This window comes from Meleagris gallopavo, chromosome 14 (genome assembly GCF_000146605.3).
Source record: "Meleagris gallopavo isolate NT-WF06-2002-E0010 breed Aviagen turkey brand Nicholas breeding stock chromosome 14, Turkey_5.1, whole genome shotgun sequence".
Taxonomy (NCBI): Eukaryota; Metazoa; Chordata; class Aves; order Galliformes; family Phasianidae; genus Meleagris; species Meleagris gallopavo.
In genome coordinates, this window is record NC_015024.2 from 8705696 (window position 1) to 8732017 (window position 26322).

At 61.9% G+C, this 26322-nt stretch overlaps 2 protein-coding genes across 9 annotated transcripts in view; both read left to right on the plus strand.

Annotated features, from left to right (window-relative positions):
• COL7A1 (collagen type VII alpha 1 chain) lies at positions 1–23420 on the plus strand. 8 transcript variants are annotated; one of them, XM_031555566.1, is made up of 118 exons: positions 2–132; positions 357–537; positions 622–781; positions 861–954; positions 1059–1217; positions 1307–1470; positions 1543–1672; positions 1744–1863; positions 2083–2232; positions 2323–2439; positions 2515–2664; positions 2773–2901; positions 2986–3132; positions 3222–3347; positions 3418–3561; positions 3647–3769; positions 3843–3989; positions 4066–4194; positions 4261–4407; positions 4514–4636; positions 4719–4865; positions 4941–5077; positions 5154–5280; positions 5358–5501; positions 5612–5772; positions 5869–5910; positions 6037–6063; positions 6162–6206; positions 6394–6486; positions 6602–6673; positions 7028–7063; positions 7135–7188; positions 7334–7402; positions 7493–7606; positions 7870–7896; positions 7995–8048; positions 8130–8192; positions 8281–8340; positions 8420–8455; positions 8587–8631; positions 8809–8844; positions 8920–8964; positions 9060–9095; positions 9165–9200; positions 9289–9321; positions 9491–9562; positions 9674–9733; positions 9818–9853; positions 9951–10031; positions 10150–10185; positions 10256–10300; positions 10397–10468; positions 10570–10614; positions 10704–10730; positions 10802–10843; positions 10929–11009; positions 11091–11126; positions 11205–11240; positions 11317–11397; positions 11505–11540; positions 11731–11802; positions 11968–12012; positions 12179–12214; positions 12311–12346; positions 12435–12539; positions 12627–12662; positions 12791–12826; positions 12976–13014; positions 13117–13152; positions 13270–13401; positions 13579–13788; positions 13870–13905; positions 14019–14063; positions 14233–14304; positions 14469–14513; positions 14770–14832; positions 15191–15235; positions 15356–15391; positions 15522–15557; positions 15728–15763; positions 15947–15991; positions 16188–16220; positions 16330–16392; positions 16478–16513; positions 16621–16701; positions 16788–16856; positions 16947–16982; positions 17062–17103; positions 17200–17244; positions 17348–17392; positions 17469–17504; positions 17585–17644; positions 17740–17865; positions 17954–18025; positions 18164–18199; positions 18430–18489; positions 18600–18644; positions 18715–18750; positions 18837–18872; positions 18950–19006; positions 19149–19220; positions 19411–19482; positions 19569–19604; positions 19685–19765; positions 19841–19894; positions 20027–20080; positions 20157–20219; positions 20313–20375; positions 20525–20641; positions 20840–20917; positions 20989–21042; positions 21200–21248; positions 21329–21376; positions 21570–21659; positions 21873–21968; positions 22109–22228; positions 22438–22617; positions 22696–23420. In XM_031555566.1, the coding sequence occupies exons 1-118, from the start codon at positions 60–62 to the stop codon at positions 22731–22733; spliced, it is 8859 nt and encodes a 2952-aa protein (XP_031411426.1). In that variant the 5' UTR covers positions 2–59; the 3' UTR covers positions 22734–23420. The 8 variants fall into 8 exon arrangements, with proteins under 8 accessions (XP_031411428.1, XP_031411426.1, XP_031411423.1 ...); XM_031555563.1 differs by having other exon boundaries at positions 3–132; positions 3644–3769; XM_031555564.1 differs by having other exon boundaries at positions 3–132; positions 3644–3769; positions 4722–4865.
• Positions 23421–25595: 2175 nt separating this feature from the next.
• Positions 25596–26322, plus strand: part of COPG1 (COPI coat complex subunit gamma 1) — a 19898-nt gene continuing 19171 nt past the window's right edge. Inside the window, exon 1 of the mRNA XM_003210101.3 lies at positions 25596–25690. Coding sequence (XP_003210149.1) covers positions 25663–25690 — 28 coding nt within the window. The 5' untranslated portion in view covers positions 25596–25662. The remainder of the gene's footprint in view (positions 25691–26322) is intronic.

The window sequence follows — 26322 nt, forward strand, 5'->3', positions numbered from 1 at the left end:
GGGGTTGGCACAGGGTGGCGGTTGCAGCATCCTCTCCTGCTGTCCTGCAGGGCCCCACAATGAGTGGGAGGCTCCTACTCCTCGCCCTGCTCCTGGCCCCCCAGGCTGCTGCCGCACAGAAGAGGAGCCAAGGTGGGTGCTGAGTACTGGGTACCGCTATAGGGCCTACAGAGGGCTGAGAGGGGCTCTGCTGCTCCTCCCCACTGCAGCACCCCAAACTTGAGCTTGAGCACGGGGAGCCCTATAGGAGTGGCCCACCGATGTGACATGAGCTCAAGGAGAAGGGACAGGTCTGGGGGTCCTGTGCCACAGGGCACTGGGGGCTGTTGTGGTTGCCAACCAGTGCTGTCCCATAGCGGTGTGCGAGAACGTGCTGGAGGCCGACATCGCCTTCCTGGTGGACGGCTCGTCCAGCATCGGCCGGAACAACTTCCGTGCCATCCGCACCTTCGTGGAGGACCTGGTGTCACCCTTTGTGCACGTGGTGGGCCAGAAGGCGGTGCGCTTCGCCGTGGTGCAGTACAGTGACGATCCACGGTGAGCCCCGGGAATGGGGCATGCGGGGCTATGGGACCGTTGGACTGGGAAATTATGTGTCCCCGTGTGTCCTGATGTCCCCAGGGTGGAGTTCGGCTTCTCCCAGCATACCAATGGCACGGGCATCCAGAGGGCCATCCAGCAGCTGAGCTACAAGGGTGGCAACACACGGACCGGCGCTGGGCTGCGCTTCGTCTCTGACAACTTCTTTGGTCCCACACAGCTCCGGCCTGGGGTCCCAAAGGTATGGGGTGGGGAGTGGCATTTGGGACATCCCAGAGGGATGCGGCAGGTCCATGGGGCTGAGGCTCACGGCTCTGCAGATCTGCATCCTCATCACGGATGGCAAGTCCCAGGATGATGCTGAGCAGCCAGCGCTGAGGCTGAAGAGCCTGGGCATCAAGGTCTTTGCTGTGGGTGAGCAGATCCGTGGTGTGCCCATTGGTATCCATATACCCCTGAGTTATGGGCTCCCCCTGGGGCTGGGCACTGCCATCACCCACCATTCCTATCCCCTTCAGGGATCAAGAATGCCGACCGCCAGGAGCTGATCCGTGTGGCCTCACTGCCTACTGAATCCTTCTTCTTCTATGTGGGTGACTTCAAGCTGCTGGGGACACTGGTGCCACTGATGACACGCAGGGTGTGCACAAGCTCAGGGGGCACGCTACGCACCCCTGGTAGGAGACCTTTAAAAGAGGGCGTGGGAGCTGCCTTAATGCCTTCTCCCCACGCACCCTGGAGCTGACAGCTCCACGTCCCCCCACAGATGGACAAGGCCACGCTGGTCCCTCCAACCTGGAGATCCTGGAGCACGGCCCTGATGTGCTGCGCATCCGCTGGAGCCCAGCCAGTGGCCCCGTCACCGGCTATAGGGTGCAGCGTGTCCCACTGACAGGGCTGGGGCAGCCGCTGGCAGCTGAGCGGCAGGAGGTGAGCGCTGCCCTGCACACACTTGGGGTGCCTGGTGCCCTCCGGCATCGGCATGACGCTGCTCCCACCCAGGTGAGCGTGGGTCCGCGGGAGACAAGCACTGTGCTGCGGGGGCTGCGCGCCGGGACGGAGTACCTGGTGACTGTCATCGCTCAGTATGCCAACAGCGTCAGCGAGTCGGTGTCTGCGCGGGCACGCACCCGTGAGTACCCGTGGGGGATGTGGGTAGGTGCTGGCAGCACTGGCTCACACTTGTCCCCGTGCTGTTCCCAGAGAGCCGTGGCGGCGTGCAGCATTTCCATGTGGCCGAGGCCGGGCCGACCTTCCTGAGGCTGTCGTGGCAGCCCGGCCCCGAGCCGCCCCAGGGCTACATTCTCAGCTACGCCATGCCAGGTGAGGGGACATGCCGTGCCCCACAGGCACCTCTTTGGGGTAGCTGCGTGTGCTGCAGCACCTGGCGGCCCCTCCCTGTCCCCAGGCGCTGCCCTGGCCCCCGTCCCAGCCTCACCCCACGCTCCCCACCCCTGGCACCGCCTGGCATCCCCGGGGCAGGGAGCTGTGCACACCCCTTCCCTGCCACACACCTGCTCTCACCCCTCCGTGCCCCCCCAGGAATGCCCCAGAGCGAGGAGAGGAGCCTGGGGGCTGGTGTGCTGTCGGCCACGCTCAGCAACCTGCGCCCCAACACCGAGTACGTGGTGACGCTGCAGGCACGCTATGCACAGCAGCCTGCAGCCACCGCCAGCCTCACCGCACGGACACGTAAGCACCATGCAGCTGTCCCCATGCAGGGGCATCGCCTGTGGGGGGACAAGGAGATGGGATGGCACAGCCTATGGGTCCCTTTTGCAGAGCCAGGCACGGAGCAGACGCTGCGGACCAACATCCTGAGCCCCACATCCATTCATGTGCTCTGGACTGCCATCCGTGAGGCTCGTGGCTACCGCCTGGAGTGGAAAAGAGCCACAGGTGGGCTCACAGCACCTGGTCCCTGACATGGCACGGGGCCAGCGGCAACCCCTTTTGACATTGCCATTCCCACAGGCCTGGAGACCCCCAGGACAGTGTCGCTGCCCAGCAGTGCCAGCACCTACCAGCTGACAGGGCTGCAGCCAGGCACTGAGTACCGCATCACTCTGTACACGCTGTATGAAGGTGGGGAGGTGGCCACCCCTGTCACCACCTTCCAGACAGGTGAGATCAGACCAAGACATGATGCATGGCATCACTGCAACAGAGCCATGGGACCTCCGGCTCACTGGTCCTAGCTTTGGGGAAAGTTATAGTGGTGCCACCCTGCAGGTGTGGATGTACCAGTGGGTGTGGTGTCGGATCTCCGTCTCATCGAGGATTTGGGCAGGAGGGTGCGGCTGGGCTGGACCGGTGTCCCCGGTGCCACTGAGTACAAAGTGACAGTGCGCAACACCCAGGGTGAGCCAGCGGGATGGGGCCACGGTACCATCGCTTGGCATCCCCCGTGGCACTGAGGGCCCCATGGCACCCTGCTCCCTGCAGACGGCACCGAGAGGACGAGACGCATCCCAGGCACGCAGACAGCGCTGGAGCTGGGTGACCTGCGGGAAGGTGTCACCTACCTGGTGCGCATCTCAGCCCTCGTGGGCAGCCAGGAGGGCAGTGCTGCTGCACTCAGCATCCACGTCAGTAAGTGCGCGTGGTTAGCCACAGCCCTGGCTTGCGGTGGTCACTCAGGGTGTCCCCATGCTGATGTCCTGGTGCCATTGTGCATGCAGAGTTCCCAGCGGTGGGCAGTGTCTCGGAGCTGCGGGTGACGGAGTCCGACCCCAACCAGCTGCGGGTCACATGGAGGGGGCTGTCGGGCGCCGGGGGGTACCGGCTGACATGGAGGGCCAGTGATGGTGAGTGCCGGGCTTGGAAGTGATGTGGTGGTGCCATGGGAGCTCTTCCCATCTCAACTGTCTCTCCCAGGTCAGGAGCAGTCCCGCTTCCTCCCTGCCAACCCCACTGCCTACACCATTGAGGGGCTGCGAGCTGGCACCGTCTATGCCATTGGTGTCACAGCCATCGTTGATGGCCGCGAGGGTCCCCCTGTCACCACCATGGGGAGGACAGGTGAGGTGTGCCCTTGCCTGCTGCTGCCAGCTGGTGCCAGGTGCCCTGACTGCAGGTGACGGTGGTTCTCCCTGTGTCACAGCAGCTGAGCAGGTGGGGACAGTATCCCGGCTGGAGGTGCAGTCATCCAGGAGCAATGTTGCCCGTGTCACATGGGTCGGTGTGCCAGGAGCCACAGCGTATCGTGTGGTGTGGAGCCGTCGGGATGGTAGCATGGGATGGGGACAAGGGTGGGGACAGCAATGATGGTGGCATCAGGGCTGATGTGTGGCCCTCGGCAGGGGGCTCGGAGAAGAGCCAGCATGTTCCTGGCCACATCAGCTCCTTCGACATCCCCGACCTGGAGGGAGGTGTCTCCTACACAGTGAAGGTCACAGCGCTCATAGGCAACCACGAGGGCAACCCTGTGTCCATCATCGTTACCACCCGTGAGCATGGGACTAGGGGACAGCACACGGGGGGAGTGGGCACCTGTGCCCTAATGCCTGCCCATATCCCCCACAGCGGAGGCGGCCCCGGTGCTCCCTGTTAGCAATTTGCAGGTGATGGAGGCCTCGGAGCACCGCCTGCGCCTCGCATGGGTGCCGGTGTCTGGCAGCAGCGGTTACCGCCTGGTCTGGCGCCCAGCTGAGGGTGAGTGTGCCCAAGCCCTGTGTTCCCATGGCAGCCCCTGGCCCCTCACTTCTCTGTCTCCATCAGGTGGTCCCCAGCGCAGCCAGCAGCTTCCAGCCACTGCCAGCTCCTATGACCTGGGAGGGCTGGAGCCGGGCCGGCGCTACCACATCAGCATCACCAGCATGGTGGGCAGCCGGGAGAGCGCACCGGTCGCCGTCACCAGTGCCACCGGTAAGGGATGTGTGGTGCTGTGGGGAGACTGGGATGGAGGGGAGTGATGAGTGTGGGAGTGGGATGGGGACTGCTCCGTGGGCTAAAGCACCCTATTTCCCTTCAGCAGCCTCTCTGAGCCATGCCACCAGCCTGCGAGTGACGGAGGTGCAGAGAGACTCTGTGACACTCTCCTGGACCCCTGTCCCTGGTGCTTCTGAATACGTTCTGTCCTGGACCCCCCCTGCAGGTGAGGTGGACACATGTCCCTGGGTGGAGGGCAGCTATTCTCAGGGGTTTCACTGTCCCTGTCCCTCTGACTATGGGTACAGCAGGCGGCGAGGCACGGCGCGTGGTGCCGGGCACTGCCAGCTCCCTACAGGTCCCTGGGCTGCGCCTGGGCCAGCGCTACACCTTCACCATCCGCCCGCTTCTGGGGAGCACACCTGGTGCTGAGAGCTCCGTCAGCGAGCGGCCAGGTATGCAGGTTGGGATGGGTGTCGGAGGGGATAGGGTGCTGATGTTTCTGCTCCACCTTACTCCTCCCCTCACAGTCTGCAGGGACGCCCGAGGGGACATCGTCTTCCTGGTGCATGGCACACGTGACAGCTCTGCTGGTGCTGACACCGTCCGCACGCTCCTCTCTAACACCGTCACCGCCATGGGCCGCCTGGGCCCCGATGGCACCCAGGTATGAGGCTTACATGTTGTCAGAGGGCATGGCACAGAGGGATGACAACGCCAATCTCTGTCCCTTGCCCTCGCAGGTGGGTCTGGCCACGTACAGCTACCGCAGCCTGCCCTGGCTGCTCCTCAACCGCTCCAGCGAGCTGCCCGCCGTGCTGGAGCAAATCCGCACCATGCGCTACGAGGAGCCCAGCGGCAATGCCATTGGTGAGGGGATGTGCTACGGCTGGACCAGTGGCCAGTGGGACCTTGCTGACTCCCCCATCCTTTTATCCTCCCTCCAGGGGCAGCCATCACCTTTGCTAGGACTTATCTGCTGAGCCCTGGTGCGGGACGGCGGCCCGGTGTGCCGGCAGTGCTGGTGGTGCTGGCTGACGGTCCCTCCGGGGATGATGCCATCACTGCTGCCAGGGATGCCAAGGCAGCGGGTGAGGTTGGATAGGGTCCCTGTGGGATGGGGTCTTCACGGGATGAAGTCCTCATGGGATGAGGCCCCCTTGTGCGCTCCAGCCAGGTGCTGAAGGTGCTGTTGGTGCAGGGGTCCGAGTGCTGGCAGTGGGCTTGGAGGGGGCAGACCAGGAGCAGCTCCGGCGCATGGTCAGTGGTGAGGACCCACGCTTCGTCTTCCGCAACCGTGGTTCCCTTTCAGAGCTGGAGGGAGAGCTCACCGATGACCTCTGTACCATCATCTCCACCAGGGTGAGAGACTGGGGGCTGCCCAGGGCTGGGAGGCAGACCCCATGGAGCCAAAGTCTTCCTTTCTCATACTTACGTGTCCTCCTCTTGTCTCACCAGCCAGAGCCGGAGCCAAAGCCCTGCACTGTGCAGTGCCCCAAGGTGAGTATTCTTGTGGCATGGGGTCTTGGTGTGAGTTCCCCACATTGCCCACGCTGTGGGGCTGAGCTGGGGGCAGCTGCTGCAGAGGGGTGCAGACTCTTAGCTCTTCCCTCTGTCCCCTTGCAGGGAGAGAAGGGGGACCCTGGCGTGGCAGTAAGTGTTTGAGACCCCCTACAGCTGTGTGTTATGGCAGGGCTGCCATACTTGCAGCAGTCCTCAGTGAATGCTGATGGCTGGCTTTGTCTCTGCAGGGGCCACAGGGGCGTGTGGGGCAGCCGGGCCCCCCTGGAGAACCGGTAAAGTCCTGATAGTGTGGTAGTGTGGGGGGAGATGGGGAACAATGCTACAGCCCCTGTGTCCCTTTGTCCTCCTGCTGAGTGAGTGTTGGGGGAGGGATCCATACAGCCCTTACCACAGTGGTGGATGGAGGAAACATCCCTTGGCTACTGCCTGCCACCAAGTCTGTCCTCTTTGCTGTCTCAGGGCCGCCATGGACTGCCTGGCCCTCCAGGACCTGTGGGACCACGAGGGCCACCAGGAGAGAGCGTTGAACAGCTGGGCAAGAAGGGGGACAGGGTGAGTGCCCCCTGTATCTGCACGTCTTGGAGTCCCAGGCACAGGGACCTCCCAGCCACGGCGGGAGAGACCTGGGAGGAGTATGGCCCTGCTGTGATGGTCCTCTCTCCTGCAGGGCTTCCCTGGAGCTGATGGGCGGCCAGGGCTTCCTGGCCCCCCCGGGAACCCTGGGTCCCCTGGCCAGCCGGTGAGTGTGCATGTACCCATGGGTTTGCTGGTATTGATCAAGCCCCGACCAATGGGCTCAATCCATCCATCAGCCTACCTTGCCTGCTCCCTAAGCTCTTTTCCTATCCATTCCCTGTGCTAGGGTGGTCTTCCTTGTTGGTAAGATCATTGCTGTCTCCATGCCATCCCATCCCATCCCAACCCATGCTATCCCATCTCAGCCTGTGCCGTGCCTTTCCATGCCATGCCATGCCATGCCATGCCATGCCATGCCATGCCATGCCATGCCATGCCATGCCATGCCGTGTCATCCCATCCCTGCTTCCCTGGCTGGCAGGAACAATGCTTTCACCTTTGTTCTGCTGTTTTCCAGGGCAACCAGGGCATTCCTGGCCCCCGAGGGGATCCTGTGAGTATGACCCCCCTCCTCCCAAGCCCCATGCCTCCAAGGGCCCCCTTCTCACTATTACTCATTTCCAGGGGCCACGGGGAACAGCGGGGCATCCTGGCCTGAAGGGGGAAAAAGGCGAGCCGGTAGGTGCTGGGCAGAGGGCTACAGGTGGACATCTTATCCCTTCTGCCTCCTAAGCTTGGCACTGGGGAGAGTCATGGCAGGGAACATGGTGGCACTGATTTTCTTTCTTTTTTTTTTTTTTAATTTACTTTTCCCCTCATTCAGGGAGAGCCCAGAGTGATCACGGATGGAGGACAGGGGTTGCCAGGACGAAAAGGGGAGCCAGGCACACCGGTATAGATGGGGCTGTGCATGCTGGGGGTGTCCACCAGTACTCTCTGCCCATGCAGCATCCCATGCTCATACAGCATCTCTTTCTTCTAGGGTAGCACCGGCCCTCCCGGTAACCCTGGCCCACGAGGTCCCTTTGGTGACCCAGGTCCTCCGGGTCCCCTTGGGCCAATGGGGCCACCAGGACCTCCAGGAGACTCTGTGAAGGTACGTTTCAGCTGGTGCTGTGTGGGGATGGAGGGACAGCTGGCACCTTGAAGCTGCTTCCCATGCTGAGCTCCTGGTCCTGCATGGCGTATTCATTGTCTGTGACTCCCACATCATCCATCCTTATAATGAGCATGGCACGTGTCCTGACCCTACTGCTGATGTGCTCTGCCCGTCATTACCCCCATCATTTGAGGGGAGGAGAGGGTGGAGGCATGAACAGAGCCCAGCTCCACCATTACCTACTCTCTTTTACCTTGCAGGGGGAGAAGGGTGATCGAGGGGAGAGGGTAAGTGACTATGTTTGCCTGGTACCTCTGCCTCCCAGGGTACTGGAAAGGGCTGAGCTATGGGGCTGCCATGCAGGAGCTCAGCCCCCTTTCCACAGGGTCCCCCTGGACTGGTCGATGGGGCAGTGCCTCAAGGGGAGCCGGGCCCCCCGGTGAGTGCTGGGCTCAGGGTGAGGGAGCAGGGCTGTGAGTCCCCCCAGAGGCTGAGCTGTGCTCTTGCCAATCTCTTCCAGGGTCCACCTGGGGAGCCCGGCCCACGGGGTCTTGCTGGTACTCCCGGCCCCAAGGGTGAGAAGGTAAGAGGGAGCCAGAACCCCCCTGGTTCTGTGATGGGGACAGATAGCCCCAATTCATGGGCATACTGCTGGCTTCTTCACCTCGCAGGGTGACGGTGAGGAGGGATTCCCAGGGCCACCTGGCCGTCCAGGGGAACCTGGAGACCGGGTGAGTGTTGTGGACAAGGCAGGGTGGGCAGAGCATTAACCCTGCTTGGGAGATGACGTCTCTCTGCCCTCCTCTCCAGGGCCCACGGGGACCTCCAGGAGAGCAAGGCAGGAAGGTGAGTGGTGAGGGGATGCTCTCATGATGCACCCAAATCCCTCAGCTCCTCTGTGGGGAGATAAAGGATGTGGGTGCAGTGCCACCCCCTGTGCCAGTCACCAACACCATCTTGTCTTCCTTCTGCACCAGGGAGAGCGTGGGGCACCAGGAGAGCTGGGAGAGATGGGACAGAAGGTGAGGTGGTGGTGGTGTGTGGTTGCGCACTTTGATGGCTTCTGGTGGCCCTGGAGTCCAAGTGGCATTGTGCCCCTGGGAGGCTGTCAGGGGTCTTGAGTGGGACCATGGGCTCACCATGGGGTCCTGGGGGTAGGAGGGTAGCTGCCTGAGATTCTCCTCTGCTTCCCTCTGCAGGGAGACCGCGGTGCACCTGGCCCCGAGGGTGAGAAGGTAGGTGGGCACCCATGGCCATGGTCATGCCCTGCCTAGGAGCACCTTCCTCTTCCTCTTCCTCTCCTTCTCCAGGGTGAGATAGGAGCTCCGGGACGGCCAGGGCCACCGGGCAGAGAGGTGAGCATGGACACCCAGAGCACTGTGGGATGGCTGTGACACAGGCACATGTCCCCAGGCACCGCCAACCTCTGAGTATCCTCTCTCTGCACCAGGGAGTACCGGGACCAGCCGGGCCACGGGGCGAGAAGGTGAGGGAGAAGCAGAGCCTGGGGTTGGGACTGTGGGGAGGGGATGGCACTGACCCCATGTGTCCACAGGGTGATGTGGGAGCGCCCGGTGAACCTGGCCAGCCGGTAAGTGCTGCCGCCTGGCAGCCCACCCCATTCCTGGTGCGAGAAGTGGTGGCTGCACCCAGCACTGTTCCTGCTGCTTTGTCCCCAGGCTCCCAGCGTGACCAGTGTCAGAGGAGAGAAGGTAGCCTTGTCCCTGACCTTTGGTAGTGTCTCCATGACACAGCTGGGACGGTGGCATGGCACAGTGATTCTGGATGCTGGCACCGTGGGGATGCCCATGCTGATCCTCAGCTGCAGCATGGGGAAGAGGAAGTCTGGGGGGGCTAATGGTGCCATTTCATCTCCTCCAGGGTGACAGAGGATTTCCAGGACCAGAGGGGCCTCCTGGCCCCAAGGGTGATGTAGGGGAGAGGGGTGCCCGTGTGAGTACCTCTGGGGCTGGGCAGGTGCTGGGGCACACAGCCCATCTGGGCTCTCCTTGCTGTGCCTTGGTGCTGGTCCCACTGTTCCAAGCTGCTTTCCTTTGTCTTTAGGGTGTCCCTGGCCTGAGCATCCCAGGACCAACTGGCCCCAAAGGCGAGCAGGGCGAGCGGGTTAGTACACATAAATGCATGGAGCTGGGCTCTGATCTCATGCCCAGGTCCCCATTAACAGCACTGTCCTTCTGCACCTCCCAGGGCATCACTGGTCTAACTGGCAGGAGCGGCCCCAAGGTAATGGCATTGCAGGAGGCTTCACTCCTTTGTCCATCTGTCCATCCATCATGGGTTACTGAGCCCTACTCCCCCTGGTCTTCCTCTTTCCCCTCAGGGTGATGCAGGGGAGCCAGGCGAGAAGGGTGAGCCAGGCAGAGTGGGTGCACCAGGACAACCAGGGCAGCGTGGCAAGGAGGTAGCGTGGGGCCAGGAGCAGTGGGAGATGCTATGGGGATGCTGAGGCCCCAAGGAATGGGGAGCAGCACAGAGGGACACTGGTGACTTGTTCTCTTGTCCCCTGACCTGTGCTATAGGGTGAGCGTGGAGAGAAGGGTGATGAAGGTGCCCCGGTAAGTGGGAACCTCATGGACCACTGCCCCTCTGTTGCCCCCCCGCCCACTCACCCCATCTATCCCTCAGGGTGAAGCAGGCGTGCCTGGCAAACCTGGAGACAGAGGTCCACGGGTAAGTGCTGGGCTGGTGGGGGCCCTGGGCCAGGGAAGACCCTGGTGGCCTTGAATGGCCCGGGGTAACACACATCTACCCATGCCCTCCATCCAGGGGCTGCCTGGGTACCGTGGCCCCCCTGGAGAGAAGGGCGACCTCGGAGACCCAGGTCCTGAAGGCAGAAACGTGAGTGCCACCACATGAGTGCCCGTGGGTATCCCCTTACCCCATGGGTAACCCCATCTCCTGGGTACCCCATCCCCCTTCTCACTCATCCCTCTCCACAGGGCATTCCCGGAGCACCTGGCATCAAGGGTGACCGTGGGGAGCCGGTGAGGTGACACCACCCAGGAACCACATCTGCACCCCCTCCCCAGTACACACCAGATCTCATTAACAAATTCGCTCTCTTTTCTTTCAGGGCCCTCCTGGACCCCCAGGACGAGCTGTAAGCTGTACCCTCCCCCTTCCCTGCCAGCAAGTCTGTGCCCGCTCTGATGTCCCCTCTCTGCTCCGCAGGTGGATGTGGGGCTTGGAGGAGCAGGAGAGAAGGGTGAGAAGGTAACAGCCAAGAGGTGACGATGTGATGCTTTGCTGTGGGACTGCAGCATTGCAGTGCTTCTGACCAGTGTGCCATCCCTGCCAGGGGGATGCTGGGGACCCAGGCGAGGATGGAGCAAAGGGGGCCAAGGGTGAGATTGGCCCCCCCGGACTGCCGGGGTTGAGTGTAAGTGTGGGGTGAGTGATGAACTGGAGAGCCACGGTGGGCCCTGGGGTTGTGCCCACCATTGTCATGTATCTCTTGCAGGGCATTGAAGGCCCCCGCGGACCCCCCGGCGCACGGGTGAGTGCCCCTTTCCCCCTTCCCATGCTCAGCCCCACTTGGGGATGGAACAGTGCTTACTCCATCCTCTTTCCGTAGGGTGACCCTGGGGACCGAGGCTTGCCTGGAGAGAAGGTGAGGGGGATGGGGGCTGCCCACCACCTCCTGTCCCTCCATGCAGCCCAAGTCCTCATGCAGTGCTCTGTTCCAGGGGGAGCGTGGCCCACCAGGGCTGGATGGCCGCAACGGGCTGGAGGGGAAACCTGGCCCTCCGGGACCCACCGGGCTGAGGGTGAGCGTGGTCTGGGGTGGCACTGGAAATGGGAACAGGGGCAGAGTCATCCCACTGCACGTCCGCTGAAGATGCTCATGGGATGCTCACCTCCTCTTCATCTTTAGGGGGACCCAGGGAAGCAGGGAGACCCTGGCCGAGATGTAAGTATCTCCTGGGAGTGTGGGTGTGCCTTTTTCTCCTGCTGGGGACATGACGTTTCTGTTTCGTGCCCCTTGGTCACTGTCCCCCATCCCATGCCATGCCAGCATGCCTGGCTGTGCTCTTACCTCCCATAGCAGAGACTGTGTCCTGTTGCTGCCCTGTGCCTCCCCACTTCTTCTGTCCCTGCAGGGGCTGCCTGGGCTGCGGGGAGAGCAGGGACCGCCTGGCACAATAGGACCGCTGGGACCTCCTGGTATCCCTGTGAGTAACAGCCCTGTGTGCCATGGGGACATGTCCTGCTGTAGGGACACATTCTGCACTGTGCCTCTGCACTTGGTCCCAGCTCTCCTAGGGACATCAATAGGAGCTGGGACCCCATGACTGCCCATGTTGGGGCCTCCTCTCACTGCCTCTCCTCCCTCCCAGGGAAAACCTGGTGACGATGGCAAACCTGGCCTAAATGGCAAGAATGTGAGTAGAGCACAGGGTTTGGCTTTGGGGCGCTCCTGGGGACCCCAGATTGGCACAGAAGCGAGGGAGGCGTGTGGCACAGCATCCCCATCCCATGCCCTTGGGACTGCCCCTGTCCTGCCCACTGCTTGTGCTATGGGTGCCAATTCATAACCTCCATCCCAAGGGAGAAGATGGAACGCCAGGAGAAGATGGGAGAAAGGTGAGGAGCAGAGCCCTGTACGGTCGCCATTGGTGTCACCTCTCGGACTGGGGACAGCATGATACTGAGTCTTTTTTTGTTTCTCCTCCTGGTTAGGGAGACAAAGGTGATGCCGGAGCCCCTGGCAGAGATGTGAGTAGCCCTGTGCAGTGGGTTGTCCCCACTGAGGACAAGCTGGGACAGCACCCAGTCACTGGGGGTGACACTACTCTCTCGGCAGGGCCACAGCGGTGCCAAGGGCGAGCAGGGGGACAGAGGCACGCCTGGCCTTCCTGGCCCCCCTGGTGTCCCTGGTGTCCCAGGGCAGGTCGGCCCCCCAGGCCAGGTTTGTTGTCCTCAAGTTCTAGCTGCCCCATGGTTCACTTAAGGCCCCATGTCCATGGGTGCCATTGTGTCCTATCTGTACTTCCAGGGCTCACCCGGCCTCCGTGGGATCACTGGACCAAAGGTAGGTGTCCTCCAGCACTCTGTGACAAAAGTCTGGAGGGTATTCATGCTAGAGGGGGTGAGTCCTTTGGGGACCCTGTGGCTGCGCAGCCTGGCCCTGCTCCCCCTGACTGCTTTGCTGTATTTCAGGGGGACCCAGGGGAGCCAGGACCACGAGGGGAGCCAGTGAGTATCCAGCACTGAGCACCGTGGGAGAACCACAGCCTCTGCCAGGCAGTGCCCTGTGGCATTCACTCTGAAACCTATTAGTGCAGCAGCAGTGCTGCTCACCTCGCCCATGGCACATCCCATTCCCTCTTACTCTGCAAACTTAGGGGCGGCCTGGTGCCAGCGGAGACCCTGGGACTGCAGTGGTGAGTTCCTCACTGGGCTGGGACATCAGCCTTGGATGTCCCCAGAGCCCCAGTGGTAGAAGCAGCACAATAGGCTTCCTTTCTCATGTCCTTTTATTGTAGAACATCGAACGTAGCCTGGAAGCCCTCGGCATCAAGGTATGGGGTGGGCATGGGTATGGCGCCAGGTGGTGGTGAGAGACCAGAGGGGTGTGGGACGGGGCACTGGGACTGGAGTGCATCATTGCTGATCACTGCCTCTTTCCTCCCTTCCAGATCTCTTCTCTGAAGGAGCTGACGGGTGCCTATGATGGGAGCTCGGACTCCTTTCTGCCCGTGTCTGAACGGCTGCGGGGGCAGAAGGGCAGCCGGGGGGACCCAGGGGAGAGGGGTCCCCCGGGCCGGGAGGTGAGCACTGTGGTGGGGCCACTTCTCGGCTCAGACTCATTGCCACCTTCCCCCTGCCCACCCGGTTCTGAGACCTGAGCCCTGCTGAATCCCCCCAGCCCTGGGATGCTCTATGGGGGCTCACAGCTCCCTGCATTTTGAGGTGCCCACCCCACAGTCTGGTATGCTTTTTTGCAGGGTTCCTTAGGCTTCCCTGGCGAGCGAGGACCCAAAGGTGACAAAGGGGACCAAGGTGCCCCTGGTCCTCAGGGCCCCGCAGGCCGGGCTGTGGGCGAGCGGGGCCTAGAGGGGCCACCAGGGCAGCCAGGGGAGCCAGGCAAGCCGGGCATCCCAGGGGTGCCGGGCCGGGCTGGCGAGCTGGGGGAGGCTGGGCGACCTGGTGAGAAGGTGAGTGTGGGGCCGTAGGCAAGGGGACATGGCTTCCAGGCTTGGGGACAGCTTCATGAGCCCCTCACCTCCTTTCTGCAGGGTGACCGGGGTGAGAAGGGCGACCGGGGTGAGCAGGTGAGCCGTAATGGGAATGCAGTCCCCTCTGTCCCTCTCCTCTCCATAAGACTTGGATATGCCCCATGGACTGAACATTCTGGGGATGCTCCATCTGTTTTCCTTCTCACCAGGGCAGAGATGGATTGCCAGGCCCTCCAGGGCCCCCAGGGCTCAAGGTAGGTGGTGGATGCTGCTGGGGACTGTCCCCAGGAGGTGACAGCAGATGCCTCCAGGGATGAGTGTTCATGTCTAGTCCCCTGGCATGGGGGCTCAGGAAGGGTTGTGCCACTGTGGGACCTCCCTGGGGTCCCCTGGATGCCAGCCCTGACCATGCTGTGCCCACAGGCAGACACAATGGAGGGCAGCCTGATGGGCTTCCCAGGCGAGCGCGGTCCCCCCGGACTTAAGGGAGTGAAGGTGCGTGTCCAGGAGAAAGGAGCAGGGCAGCGGTGGAGCCAGAATCTGAGTTCTTTGAGGAGGGATGATGTGATAATTGCCAACTGCAATGAGCTGGGAGAGTGGGTGGGCATCCCAAACTGCAGCATGTGGGTCTGATGGCATCTCCCTCCTCCTTCCTGCAGGGTGAGCCTGGTGCCGAGGGCGAGCGAGGACCCAAAGGAGATAAGGTCTGAGTGTAGTAAGTCTCCTGTGGCTCCTCTGCTTCTCTATTCCTCACACTCCCTTTCTGGGCTCAGCATCGGTCTCTGCTCTCCTCTCTTCGTGTGCTGCCAACAGGGTGACCCCACAGAACGAAGTCCTGGGCAGGGGCACAGCTGGGGACATCCCTCTCTGGGTGCAAGCGGGATGTGAGGGCATGTGGGGGACAGGGACATACCTGCCTGTAGCACAGGTCCTACAACTCTGTACTTCTCCCCACATCAGGGTGAAGGCGGGTCACGGGGTGAGCGAGGAGAGCCTGGCGAGAAGGGCAGGGATGGCTCTCCAGTGAGTATGGCACCAAACCTCCGTTCTCATCCCCTCCTCCATCATCCTCGTCATCTCCATCCCTGTCACATCCTGCATCACCCCTGTGGTTTCCACCTCCATCTCCATCATGTTTTCCACCACCCCAATGGTCTTCATCTCCATCATGTTCTCCATCACCCCCATGGACTCCATCTCCATCCTCATCATGTTCTCTATCCCCATTATGGTCTCCGTCTCTCCCATTGTCTCCATCTCCATCCTCATCACAATCTCCATCAACCACCCCCATTGTCTCCATCTCAGTCACTGTCCCTATCATCCCCATCTCCATTCTCATCACCACTATTGTCTTCACCATCTCCATCTCTTGCTCCAGGGCCTCCCAGGAGAGAGGGGTCTGGCTGGCCCCGAGGGGAAGCCGGTGAGTGTGGCTGCAGGGGGCTGAGGGCTGGGAGGGGTGGGCAGATCCCATGGTTGCACAGCAGTCACCACCAAGCCCATTGGAGCATTCACGTTGTTTGCATCCTTCCCTCCTACACAGGGCCCACAGGGCTTTAGAGGGCCCCCCGGCCCCTCAGTAAGTACCCCTGGGTGGGTACTGCATGGTGACACTGCGTTCATCCCCAGGGGAGCTTTTTGGGCAGGCGGGGCTGCTTTGAGGTGGTGTGGTCCCACTCCCCTGCTGGCTATAATGTGCTTCTTTGCAGGGCTTGCCAGGTTTCCCCGGTGTGCTGGGCCGCCCGGTAGGTGTCTGTCCCCAGCATGTCACTGTCCCCCTGGCTCCTGCTCGGTGTGTGCTAGGCATGGCGCATCCTGCTGGGAGCTGGCCAGGCTCGTCCCTGCATGGCATGGGTGCTTCCCAGAGCCCTTGTGCACCAGGGACATCCTGACCACATCTCTCCCTCCTTCCCAGGGCAATCAGGGAGAGCCAGGGCCTCCAGGACCTCCGGTAAGGAGACCCCTGTGTCAAATGCAGGGCACTGCCCTGCAAAAAGGACTTGGGGCAGATGTCCCCGCAATGAATGGGGTTGATAGTCCTGGGATGGTACTGTCCTGGTACCTCCTCCCACCCCATAGAGCTGTGCCACCAGTGGGCATTGTCCTGAATGTAATGTTGCCTTGTCCTCTGCAGGGTGCTGCTGGCCCACCAGGGAGCCAGGGTCCATCTGGGATGAAGGTGCGTCATTGCCATTGTCATCATCACTTTCATCATCTCCGTGTTTGGTCTGGTGCAGGAAAGTGATGCCATGCCAGCATTGTGGGCTGCAGGGAGAACTTGGGGTCTGGCCCCTCCTAGAGGCACTCAGTGCTCAGGGGACATAGAGACACAGCTGTGATGGTTGGCGAGACTGACATGGGTTCTGTCCCCACAGGGTAATCCAGGGGAACCTGGTGCCAGCATCCGGGTGAGCCTCCCCAAAACCAACCCTTTCCTGGGGACAGCTAAGCTCCCGGTGTCCCAGAAATATATGCCTGTGTGGCATCTCCTCTCTGACCCCACTGTTCCCCTCGCAGGGATTGCCTGGTCCCCAGGGCAGCATGGGGCTGCCTGGCCCTCCAGGACCACCTGGTCTGGTGGTAGGTACCCCCAGCCCAGTCCTTAGGAGCAGCCCTTCCCACTGCCTCAGCTGTGGGTTGATTTCTAGTCATTTATCCATCACAGGGCCCACCGGGTGCTCCTGGGCTGCCAGGACAAGTGGTGAGCATGTGCCCTACTGAGCTGCCCTCAGCCTTGGGGCATGCCAACCCCATGGCTGCCTGGCTGTGGGATGTGCATAGCCTCAGCTCCGCTCTCACACTCTGCAGGGGGAGAGTGGCAAGCCAGGTGTGCCTGGGCGGGATGGTGTGCCGGGGAAGGACGGCGAACCAGGGATGCCCGGGAAGTTGGTATGACAGCCAGTGCCATCGCATTGGGGCTGGGGGCTCAGCACAAGCTGCAGAGCTGGTGCTCAGGGCTGTGTGCTCTGTGGCAGGGTGTGCCAGGACCATCAGGCCCTACTGGCCCCAAAGGGGAGCCAGGGGATGCGGGAGCACCGGGGCAGGTGAGTGCTTCCTTGCAGCTTCCCCTGCTCACCAGGACTAGCAGATGACCACAGCCCCACTGACTGCTGCCTCTCTCCCCTCTGCCCCAGGGCATCGCTGGCCCTCCTGGTGCCAAGGGCGAGAAGGTAAGGAATGGGGTGTGCATGTGGGGGAGACCCTCCCGATAGCCGACAAAGGTCTGTGCCTGACCCTGTGTTGCTGCAGGGTGAGCCAGCGCTGCTGGAGGGCGTGCTGCTGGGTGAACCTGTGAGTTGGTGCCCATAACCCCATCCCTGTGTCTCCCTGGGCTGAGCCAGACCCTGGCAATTCTCTCCCATCCCCAACACTGCTCTTCCTCCCTAGGGCTCCAAAGGTGCCCGAGGTTTGCCCGGCCCCAAGGGTGAGAAGGTGAGGAGGTGTCATGAGAGTATCAGGCTCTCTTGGGTTGCAGCCATCCCCACTCCCCCTACCTGTCACCCACCCCTGCTCTTTGCTTCTGTCCTCCTGCCAGGGGGAGCCCGGAGGAGCTGGGGAGCCTGGAGACCCTGGCGAAGATGTGAGTAGAGAATGTGAAGGGGAGCTGATGGAATCACATCCTTACCCTGTGCCCTGATGGCTCTGTGTCTTTGCAGGGAGCCAAGGGATCATCTGGAGTCAAGGGGGAAAAGGTGAGAATCCCCAACCCAAGTGCTCTGCCACCCCTGTGCTCCCAGGGGTGACTGTTCCCATGCTCTCTGACACCACACAGGGCACTCCAGGTGTCGGTGTGCGGGGACCACCAGGACAGGATGGGCCTCCAGGTTTGAAGGTAAGCCCTGCCTTATCCCTGGCCCTGTGTCCACTCCCCATCTGCCTCTGAAGAGGCTGTTTCCCTGGGCCACGTCTCTTTCCTCCTTGCTGCAGGGTGACATCGGTTTGCCAGGACCTCCTGGACCCCCGGGATTAGTGGGCATTGCTGGGGCACCGGGACAGCCGGGCCTGAGAGGGGACAGCGGGCAGCCTGGCCCACCAGGAGCCCCTGGAGAGCGGGTAATGGCAGTGGGCTCGGGCAGCATCAGTGAGGGCTCGGCGGCTCCATTCCCTGCCCTGAGCGCTGACACCACTGTGTCCCCCCCAGGGTGCAATTGGCTTCCCTGGGAGGGATGGTGCCGCAGGGCCACCTGGACCCCAAGGGCCCCCAGGACCAGCGGTGAGTATGGGGCTGAAGCATCCCAGGGTGGGTGCAGGATCCCTCCCTGGTCCCGTGCTGGCTCAATGGGGGCTGATGGGGTCACCAGCCAAAGCACCTGGCACAGCTCTGTTCACTCACCCCTCTTCTTTCCTTTAGGGCATACAAGGGGCCTCGGGGCTGAAAGGTGACAAGGTAGGACCGGGGACAGTGCTATGGCACAGAGGTGTGGGGCTACTCCTCTTGTGGGGTGCTACTGCTCCCTCTTGGCTGATGCTGAGCCCACTCTGGGTGATGGCACCTGGCAGCCTGCTCTGTGCACTTGGGGCAGTGCAGGGGGCATGGGATGGTGGGGAGACACACGGGAACTGCTGCCTGCTGAGGTGAGCTGCATAGGGGAACAAACTCTTGTGTTCACCCCACAGGGTGACCCAGGAGCTGGGCTGCCGGGAGCCAGAGGTGAACGTGGAGACCCAGGACCACGGGTACCTAGCACCACAAAATCCCCCTGCCCACACCACCATGGCACTCCCATGTCCCCACCACGAGGGGTGCTCCCCAGACCCATTCCTCACACCTCCCCTCCTGCTTGCAGGGTGAAGATGGGCGCCCAGGGCTGGCAGGTGACCGTGGGCCAATGGTACGTACCTATCAGCTCACCATCCTCCCAGGTGGGCCCCCCAAACCAGCATTCTTCTCTTTCCCAACAGGGCTTGCCTGGGAACCGAGGGGAGCGTGGGGACAAGGTAAGGGACCTCTTTTGGGGCTGGGAAGCCAGGGAGGGAGGGGAGTGTTCCCACCCTTGTGACATCTCACTGTGCCCTCCTTGCAGGGAGACATCGGGGCCATGGGGCCCAAAGGAGACAAGGTGAGACCCCAGGGCTGGGGCAGGGGGTGGCAGTGCTGTCCCCCCCCAGCTCACACCCACCTCTCTCCTGCATGCAGGGCGATACCGTTGTGGTGGAGGGGCCTGCTGGGGCGAGAGGCAGCAAGGGGGAGCCGGTAAGAGCTGGGGGTCTGCTGGGGGATCCTGCGCCAGGAGGCACGTTCACCCCATAGACCCCCATGTCCCTGCCTGGGCAGGAGCTCTTTCCTCCCCACCCCAACGACCCTCGATCCCATCCTTTTGTTCTCCCCTTTGCAGGGAGACCGTGGCCTAAAGGGCTCCGAAGGGGACAAAGGGAACAAGGGGGAGCAGGGAATGCCCGGCGAGAAGGTATGAGGTGGGGGGGCAGGGCTGGGGAGTGGTTGGCAATGGCTAGAGGGACTTAGGAGCACGACAGCATTCTTGTGCCCCATGTCCATCCATGCCTCTGGCACAGTGCTGGGCGTCCTGGCAGTGTGTGGCCCTGCATTGGCCAGAGCTCTTCCTCCTGCCCAGTGCTGATCTGGGGCTGTGCTTGCAGGGTGCAAGGGGTGAACCAGGTGAGAAGGGCTCCGCAGGCTTCCCTGGGGCACGCGGCCCTGGTGGGCAGAAGGTAAGGAGCTGGGCACCCTGTACTGCGGTGGGGTCCTCTCACAGCCCACCAGCCCTCACCCACATCTTTGCCTTTGCCTTTACCAGGGAGAAGTTGGTGTGCCGGGGGAGCCTGGCGAGCCGGTGAGGAGCTGTATCTCAGTACCAATGCCACCCCACTGTGGGGCAGGAGTGGTCCTCATCATGCTGTGTGCTTCCTGCAGGGCTTGCCTGGCCGGGATGGCATTGCTGGAGCACGAGGAGAGAAGGGGGACATGGGGCCACTGGGCTTGCGTGGCCCCAAGGTGGGTCATCCCCTGTGCTCCATGGCCAGGACACACGCTGGCTTTGCGGGGCTCTGACTCCTTTTGTCCATGCAGGGTGAGCGGGGCATGAAAGGCGCCTGTGGCCTCGATGGGGACAAGGGTGAGAAGGTGAGGGGATGACCATCCTGTAGCCAGGACCTCAGCCCTGCAATGGGTTCACACAGACCCTGGTCACAGGGTCCTCCCTCGTGCCTGAGGGAGGTGCAGGGCTGAGGACTGACCCCTGCTTTGCTCCTGCAGGGAGAGCCAGGGCTGCCGGGGCGCTCGGGGCTGCCAGGAAGGAAGGGCGAGCCGGTAAGCACCGTGCCAGCACCGTGCTGCGAGGGGGATGTGCATCCAGGGGCTCATAGATGTCTGCTTCATCCCTCAGGGAGAACTGGGGTTGTCTGGAGCACCCGGTGTCCCTGGGAAGGAGGGGCTCATGGGACCCAAGGTAGGGCAGTGGGAGGCTGTGCTGAGACCTCAGGAATGGCTCCTCAGGGCTGTTCCTCCTGAACTCTTGCTGCCTGCACCTTCCTCTCCACAGGGTGACCGTGGCTTCGATGGGCAGCAGGGAGCCAAAGGAGACCAGGGGGAGAAAGGAGATCGGGTGAGCTGTGGGAAGGGGCTGCATAAGTCACACTGCATTGCTTGTACTGGGATCAAGCCTTGTCCAAAGGGCACTGAAGCTCCCAAAAGTGCCTACTCTGGGCTGTAGGTATGTGGATGTCCCCATACTGACCCTCAGCTCCATCATAGGGTGCACCAGGAATGATCGGTATCCCTGGCCCCCGGGGCAGTGATGGTGCTCCCGGCCCCCCTGGCCCCCCAGGCAGCGTTGGTCCACGAGGTCCTGAGGGCATGCAGGGCCAGAAGGTGAGTCTCTGTCCCCCAAGAGGCCAAGGACTGGTGGCATCAGGAGCCGTGTCCCAGCTCCATACCTCCCCCACCAGCTCAGTGGCTTTGGGGACCTCCCTGTGTCCCCTTGCTCAGGGAGGGTTAGGAGCAGCGGTTTGGGACCCCTGTCCTGAGGCTGGGCTGGAACCAGATGGGATGTGCTCATGTTCTTTACAGGGGGAGAGAGGCCCACCTGGGCAGGCAGTGATGGGGGCCCCCGGTGTGCCTGGTATCCCTGGTGAGCGAGGAGAGCAGGTGGGTGAGCCTAGCCCTGTCCAGAGCGGATCCAGTGGTACAGTTCTCAGCCCCACTCTGTTTGTCCCTAGGGCAATCCTGGTGCTGAGGGACTCCGTGGGGAGAAGGGGGATCCAGGCATGACGGTAAGGGGCTGTCAGCATGGGGCCAGCAGGTGGGAAGAGGCACTGTATCCATCCCACTGCTGCTTATGGAACATACCCAACTCCAGACTCTGCTCTGAACCTGGGGAAAGCTTTTTCCTATCTCTAATTGTGCATTCTTTGCTCCACCACTGGGCAGGAGGAAGAGATCCGTGCCTTCGTCAGGCAGGAAATGAGCCAGCACTGTGGTGAGCACCTCACAGCTGCCCTGGGTTTGGGGGGTGCCCCACAGAGCCCCTCACTCACCTCCACTCCATCTTTCCTGCAGCATGTGGAGGGCAGCTCCCGCGGCGCTTGGATTCCCGTGAGCACTCAGGTTGTGTTTCTGTTCCTCTCCCTGTGCCCTTGCCTGGCTCCCAGCACTCAGTGAGGCTGTAGGGTCATAGAATATCCCGAGTTGGAAGGGACCCTAAAGGATCATTGAGTCCAACTCCTGCTGGGATGTGGGGCGCAGCAGTGGGTGGGATGGGGTGCAGGGTTCCAGCGCAACTGGATGCTTTGTCTCCAAGGAGGATGGGGGACTCGGACCAGGAGCATCCTTCAGTCTGCCCATGGAGGAGGGAGAAGTGTCCGCCAAGAGAAGGAGCACAGCCAAACAGGTGATGGAGAGTGTGGAGCTGCAGCCAGGTGCATTGGAGCTCAGCCTCTCTGAGCCTGGCAGTGCCACTTCCCTGACAGGAGTTGCACTGTGCTCCCAGGGCACTTCTCAGCCTCCAGGGAATGGGACATCCCCAGGACTCCCTCCCTGGGCAGTTCTGGGCTGCTCTGCACCTGCATGGAGGTTTCCCATGTCTGCTGTTCTTCCCTCCCAGATCACTTCCCCCATTACCCACCCACTGAGCCATTCCCAGATCTCAGTGCTCATGTCGTCCCCGTGCTTAAAGTGTCACACGCAGAGGAGGAGGAGGGTGAGTGCTGTCCCTGTGCATTTTGTTCCTTTTACCCCCTATCTGTGCATTGCAAGCCCGGTGCTGACATGTACCCTGGGATGCCCAAAGGCCATGGGATAGTCCGACAGTGCTGCACTCATTGCTAGCATTGTCTGCAGGGCAGGACAGGCGTGTTGTCGTTGACACCAATGACCTGGAGTACGAGAGCATGTATGGGGAGCAGGAGGACTATGACACTACTCTGGATGCAGACAGCTCGGAGCAGCTCGCAGAGGATGGTGAGCTCCCTGTGCCCCACGGGGCACCAGGCATGGCACAGGTGACCCCATGGTTCAGGGGCTGCCATTGTTCTGCTGGGAACCCAATGCAGCAAGCCTGTGCCTGGGGTGGGCACTCTAGCAGCATATGGTTTGTTCAGGCATCGGGTTCCCCTGGGGAGAGATGCTTGTCCGTGTTGTGCCCTCACCATTGCGCTTTATCCTTGCAGCCGAGCTCTGCAACCAGCCCATGGAGGAGGGGGGCTGCCAGCGGTACACACTGCGCTGGTACTACAACCAAAGAGCCGCCGAGTGCCGGCCCTTCGTCTACAGCGGCTGCCAGGGCAATCTCAACCGCTTCGGCAGCCAGGAGGAGTGTGAGCTCCACTGCAGGCAGCGCGTGGAGACAGGTGGGCACAGCACGGCTATCAGCTCTGGCAGCATCGCACCTGGTGCCGTGCTTGGTGCCACCTCACCTCCTCGCACAGGTGCTGGCAGCGGGGAAGGACGGCGGCCGGAGGCGTAGCGTGGTGATCCCTGCAGGAACATGGTGCTATTTCTGACGTCTCTTCTTGTTGCTCATGGGTTGTTCCCTTTACATTGGTTCTATCGCCCGTTAAAGGTGAAATTTCTATCAAATGGCAACACAACCTCCCCATATGCCTTTTATCTGCTTTCCAAACCAGAGCTCTCTTGGGGTGTTGGTTTGATTTTTAACTTATTTGCTGCCGATGGGACAGCTCTTGGCCCCATGTTCCTTTTTTGGCTGCCCAGAGCTGGGAGTGGGCACAGTTTGGCCCCTTCCCCAAACCCAACACCTCAAATCCCCAAGGCTGTGGGCTGCCCTCATCACCCTCTTGGGCTCCCAGCATGCAACCACGCATCCTGCTCCATTTGAATGAATTTCACCTTCACCCCACCCGGGACTCGGTTCCCTTTTTGGGGTGCGATGGTTTGGCAGAGAACTGCAGGAGGGAGGGAGGCTTTCTCCACGTACTGCCCTCTGGCTCGCACCTCTGCCTGGAAACTGGGACACCAGGGAGACCCTGAGGATGGTGCTATGTTAGAGGCGGTTCCTGCTCATCAGGAAGGTGACGCTGGCTCCTGCTCAGCCTAGACGCACTGCTGCTCTTTGTATATCTGTATACAGCAAATGTATATGTGTACCAATGCAGGGGTGGGACACGGTATTAAAGATGTGCTCATGGAAGGATGCTGTGCGTCTTTGTGTGCAACGCAGCCAACCTGACCCCCTTGTCTCTGGCCCAATGGCTGCTGGCACCCGTGTCTTCCTGCCTGCAGTGCCCGCTGGCTGCCCTCCTGTCCTCGTGCCCCCTGTCCCCGTGCCCTGTCCCTCTGCCTTGCTGACGTACACGTGCCCACGACCCACAGGCACATGGGGCTGCAGTGCAGTGTGAATCAGTGACTTGGTCTAATTTTGGCCATTCTGCCGTGCCGGGGGGTGAGTTCCTGTCCTGTCTCCAGAAGGAAGAACAGAGCCCCATTTATTTCCTCTCTCCACCACCCCACAGGCACAGTCACTCCAGCCCGCAAACAGAGCCTATGGGCATGCTCGGTTCTATGAAGCAGCAGTTGGTTGGATGTCCAATGTGAGATAATTATGCCAAGTTCCCGAAATCCCCTCCAAATTCAGCTCCATGAGCTATGAGGGGACAAACGCCCACCCGCATCCCGGGGTGATTTCATCTGTGATGAGTTATTATCTGTGATACGTTAATAGTGGCCCTGCTGCATGCCACCGGGGGGGCGGGAGGTGGAGCTGGGGCAGGATAAGAGCCAGGGCTCAGCCCTGAGCAGGGCAAATCCCATCTGCCACCCCTACACTGTGAGAGCAGCGGGGGACGAGGACTGCAGGAAATGGTGAGGCTGCACCTCTGAGTGGTGCTTTGGGGGGATTTGCCTGGGACACGGGTCACAGGGGTTGGATGCTTTCTGCCATCACTCACCACCCAGTTTCCAGCTCATCCAGTTGCCTCTGGCTGCCCGCTCCGGTGCTTTCCAAAGGGTTTCACCCAGGAGGTGCAGGATCAGGATGAGGATGCTGGCTGCATTATACTGCTTCCTTCTGGATTTTGCAGCCAGCCCTGAGAGCAGCGCAGGGTCCCACGGAGGAGGATGCTGAGGATGCCGTGCACATGGCTACGTCATGCTCTTGTCTCCCTTCTGCTTATTTTGGGCAAATTGTCCCATCTGAGAGGGTAGCTTTTGCCCCACAGAGCTGAGGGGTGGCACTCCCGGGGGGGGGCAGCTTGGAGGCAGTGGTGGCTTGAGTTCCAGTCCCACGTCACACGTTCCCGACCAAAGGGCAGCAGTGGGGCGGGGAGCGACTGCGGGAGGAGACGCTGTGTTGTCCCCAAGCTGCCATCACCGCCCCATCTCTATGCTGCCACCACCCCACTGGGTGTGAATGGGACAGGGGACACCAGGTGGGGGGTGATACTGAGTGCTGCGCTCTGTTCCTGCAGGCTGTGCTGCTGCCCTTCCTGCTGCTGCCATGGGGCATGTTGCAGGGGCTGAGCCTCCAGCACGGCCCCGCTGTGCCTGGTGCACCCTGGCATGAAGGTGGCTGGGACAAGGAGGACAGCAGTGGAGTAATGCTGGAGCTCCCTGGGGAGAAACGTGGCCATGGCTCTGGGGATGGCTCTCAGTTGGATGGAACCAGGCAGCTGCTACTGGAGGAGTCGGTGAGAGAAGTGTGGCCATGGCTGCCAAACCCCGACCCCAACAGAGCTGCTGCGGTAAAAAAGAGCAGCACAGCAAGAACGGTGTCCCTGTCCCTTGATGTCCCCACACACATCTTGAGGATCCTGCTGGACCTGGCCCGGGAGAAGGAGCTGCAAGCCAAGGCAGCTGCCAATGCCGAGCTGATGGCACGCATCGGGCGCAGGAAGTGAGCACAACACACGGCCATGGCCAAAGGGCTCTGTGTGGCCAGGGGGGCTGCTGGCAGTCGCTCCCTGCACCCAGCCGTGCAGGTGCAGGATTTAGCCCCAGACAGACTGATCCTTGGCATGTGCTGCATAGATGGTGTGCACACAGCGGCTGCTGTTCTAACAAACCGACGTCAGCACCGTGGGAACAAAGCACCAGGCCGAGACAGCCCTGGTGACACCATGCGTGGTGCAGCGGGGTCTGTGTGGGCACGTCCTTGTCCCCAGTGCACCTCTACTGATGTGCCCCAGAGTTGCCCATCCACGCCTTCTGACCCCTCGTTTTCCGTGTACCCTCTGTCGAGATGCTCTGTACACCATAAAGCTCACCCAGACCTATGAGCACTGTACATGTGCAGTGTGTGGTGCCACTCAGCGCCGCCCCAGGGTTGCCACGCGCCCCAAGATAAGGGCCGAGCGGGCAGCGTGTGGCCGCCCCGTGCAAAGGGCAGGGCCAGGGCTGGGGCTGCGGCTGGGGCAGCTGGAGCCGGGTTGGACGGGGCCATGCTCTTTGAGGAGCTCCTGGTGCAGGGTGAGCAAGCACGGCGTTGGGGTGGAGGTGTCGGGGTGACCCCACCGTGGGGGTGGTATTCTGGGGGTGGGGAATGGAGCAGGGGGTGCGGGCCAGCTGCTGCCGTGCTGGGGTGAGGGGGGGGTGAGGGGTCACAGCCCTGCCTGGGGACGTGGGGGGACAGCCGGGTGACACTGGGATATTGATAGGGGTTTGGTCCCATCCCCACTGCTGTGTCCTCCCTGCCGGTGTCCCCGGCGTCACTGCTGCTGCCGGGTGCCACGTTGTCCCCTGCTGCCGCTGGTCCCGGGGTGTCCCTCCGCAGTTCCTCCCAGCACTCCCCAAGTGCCCCCAGCTCCTCCGTACCCCCGGTCACGTTGTGTCCCCCTTGGTCCCTGAGTCCCGTGGTCCCGGCGTCTCTCATGCCGGTGACCCCTGCCCGCTGACACCGCCAGCCCCAAGCTGATCCCCGCAAACCCCGCTGAACCCCCGAACGCGCTGCCCTCAACACGCGTCCCTGACCCAGCGCCCACCACCGCTACGCCCACCCCGCAGCCCCCCGAGCCCCGCCCTATTCCCTCCGCCAATCAGACCTCGTCCTTCCTCCCCTCCACCTGTCAATCACTTCCGTCTCCACGGACACCGCTCAGCGC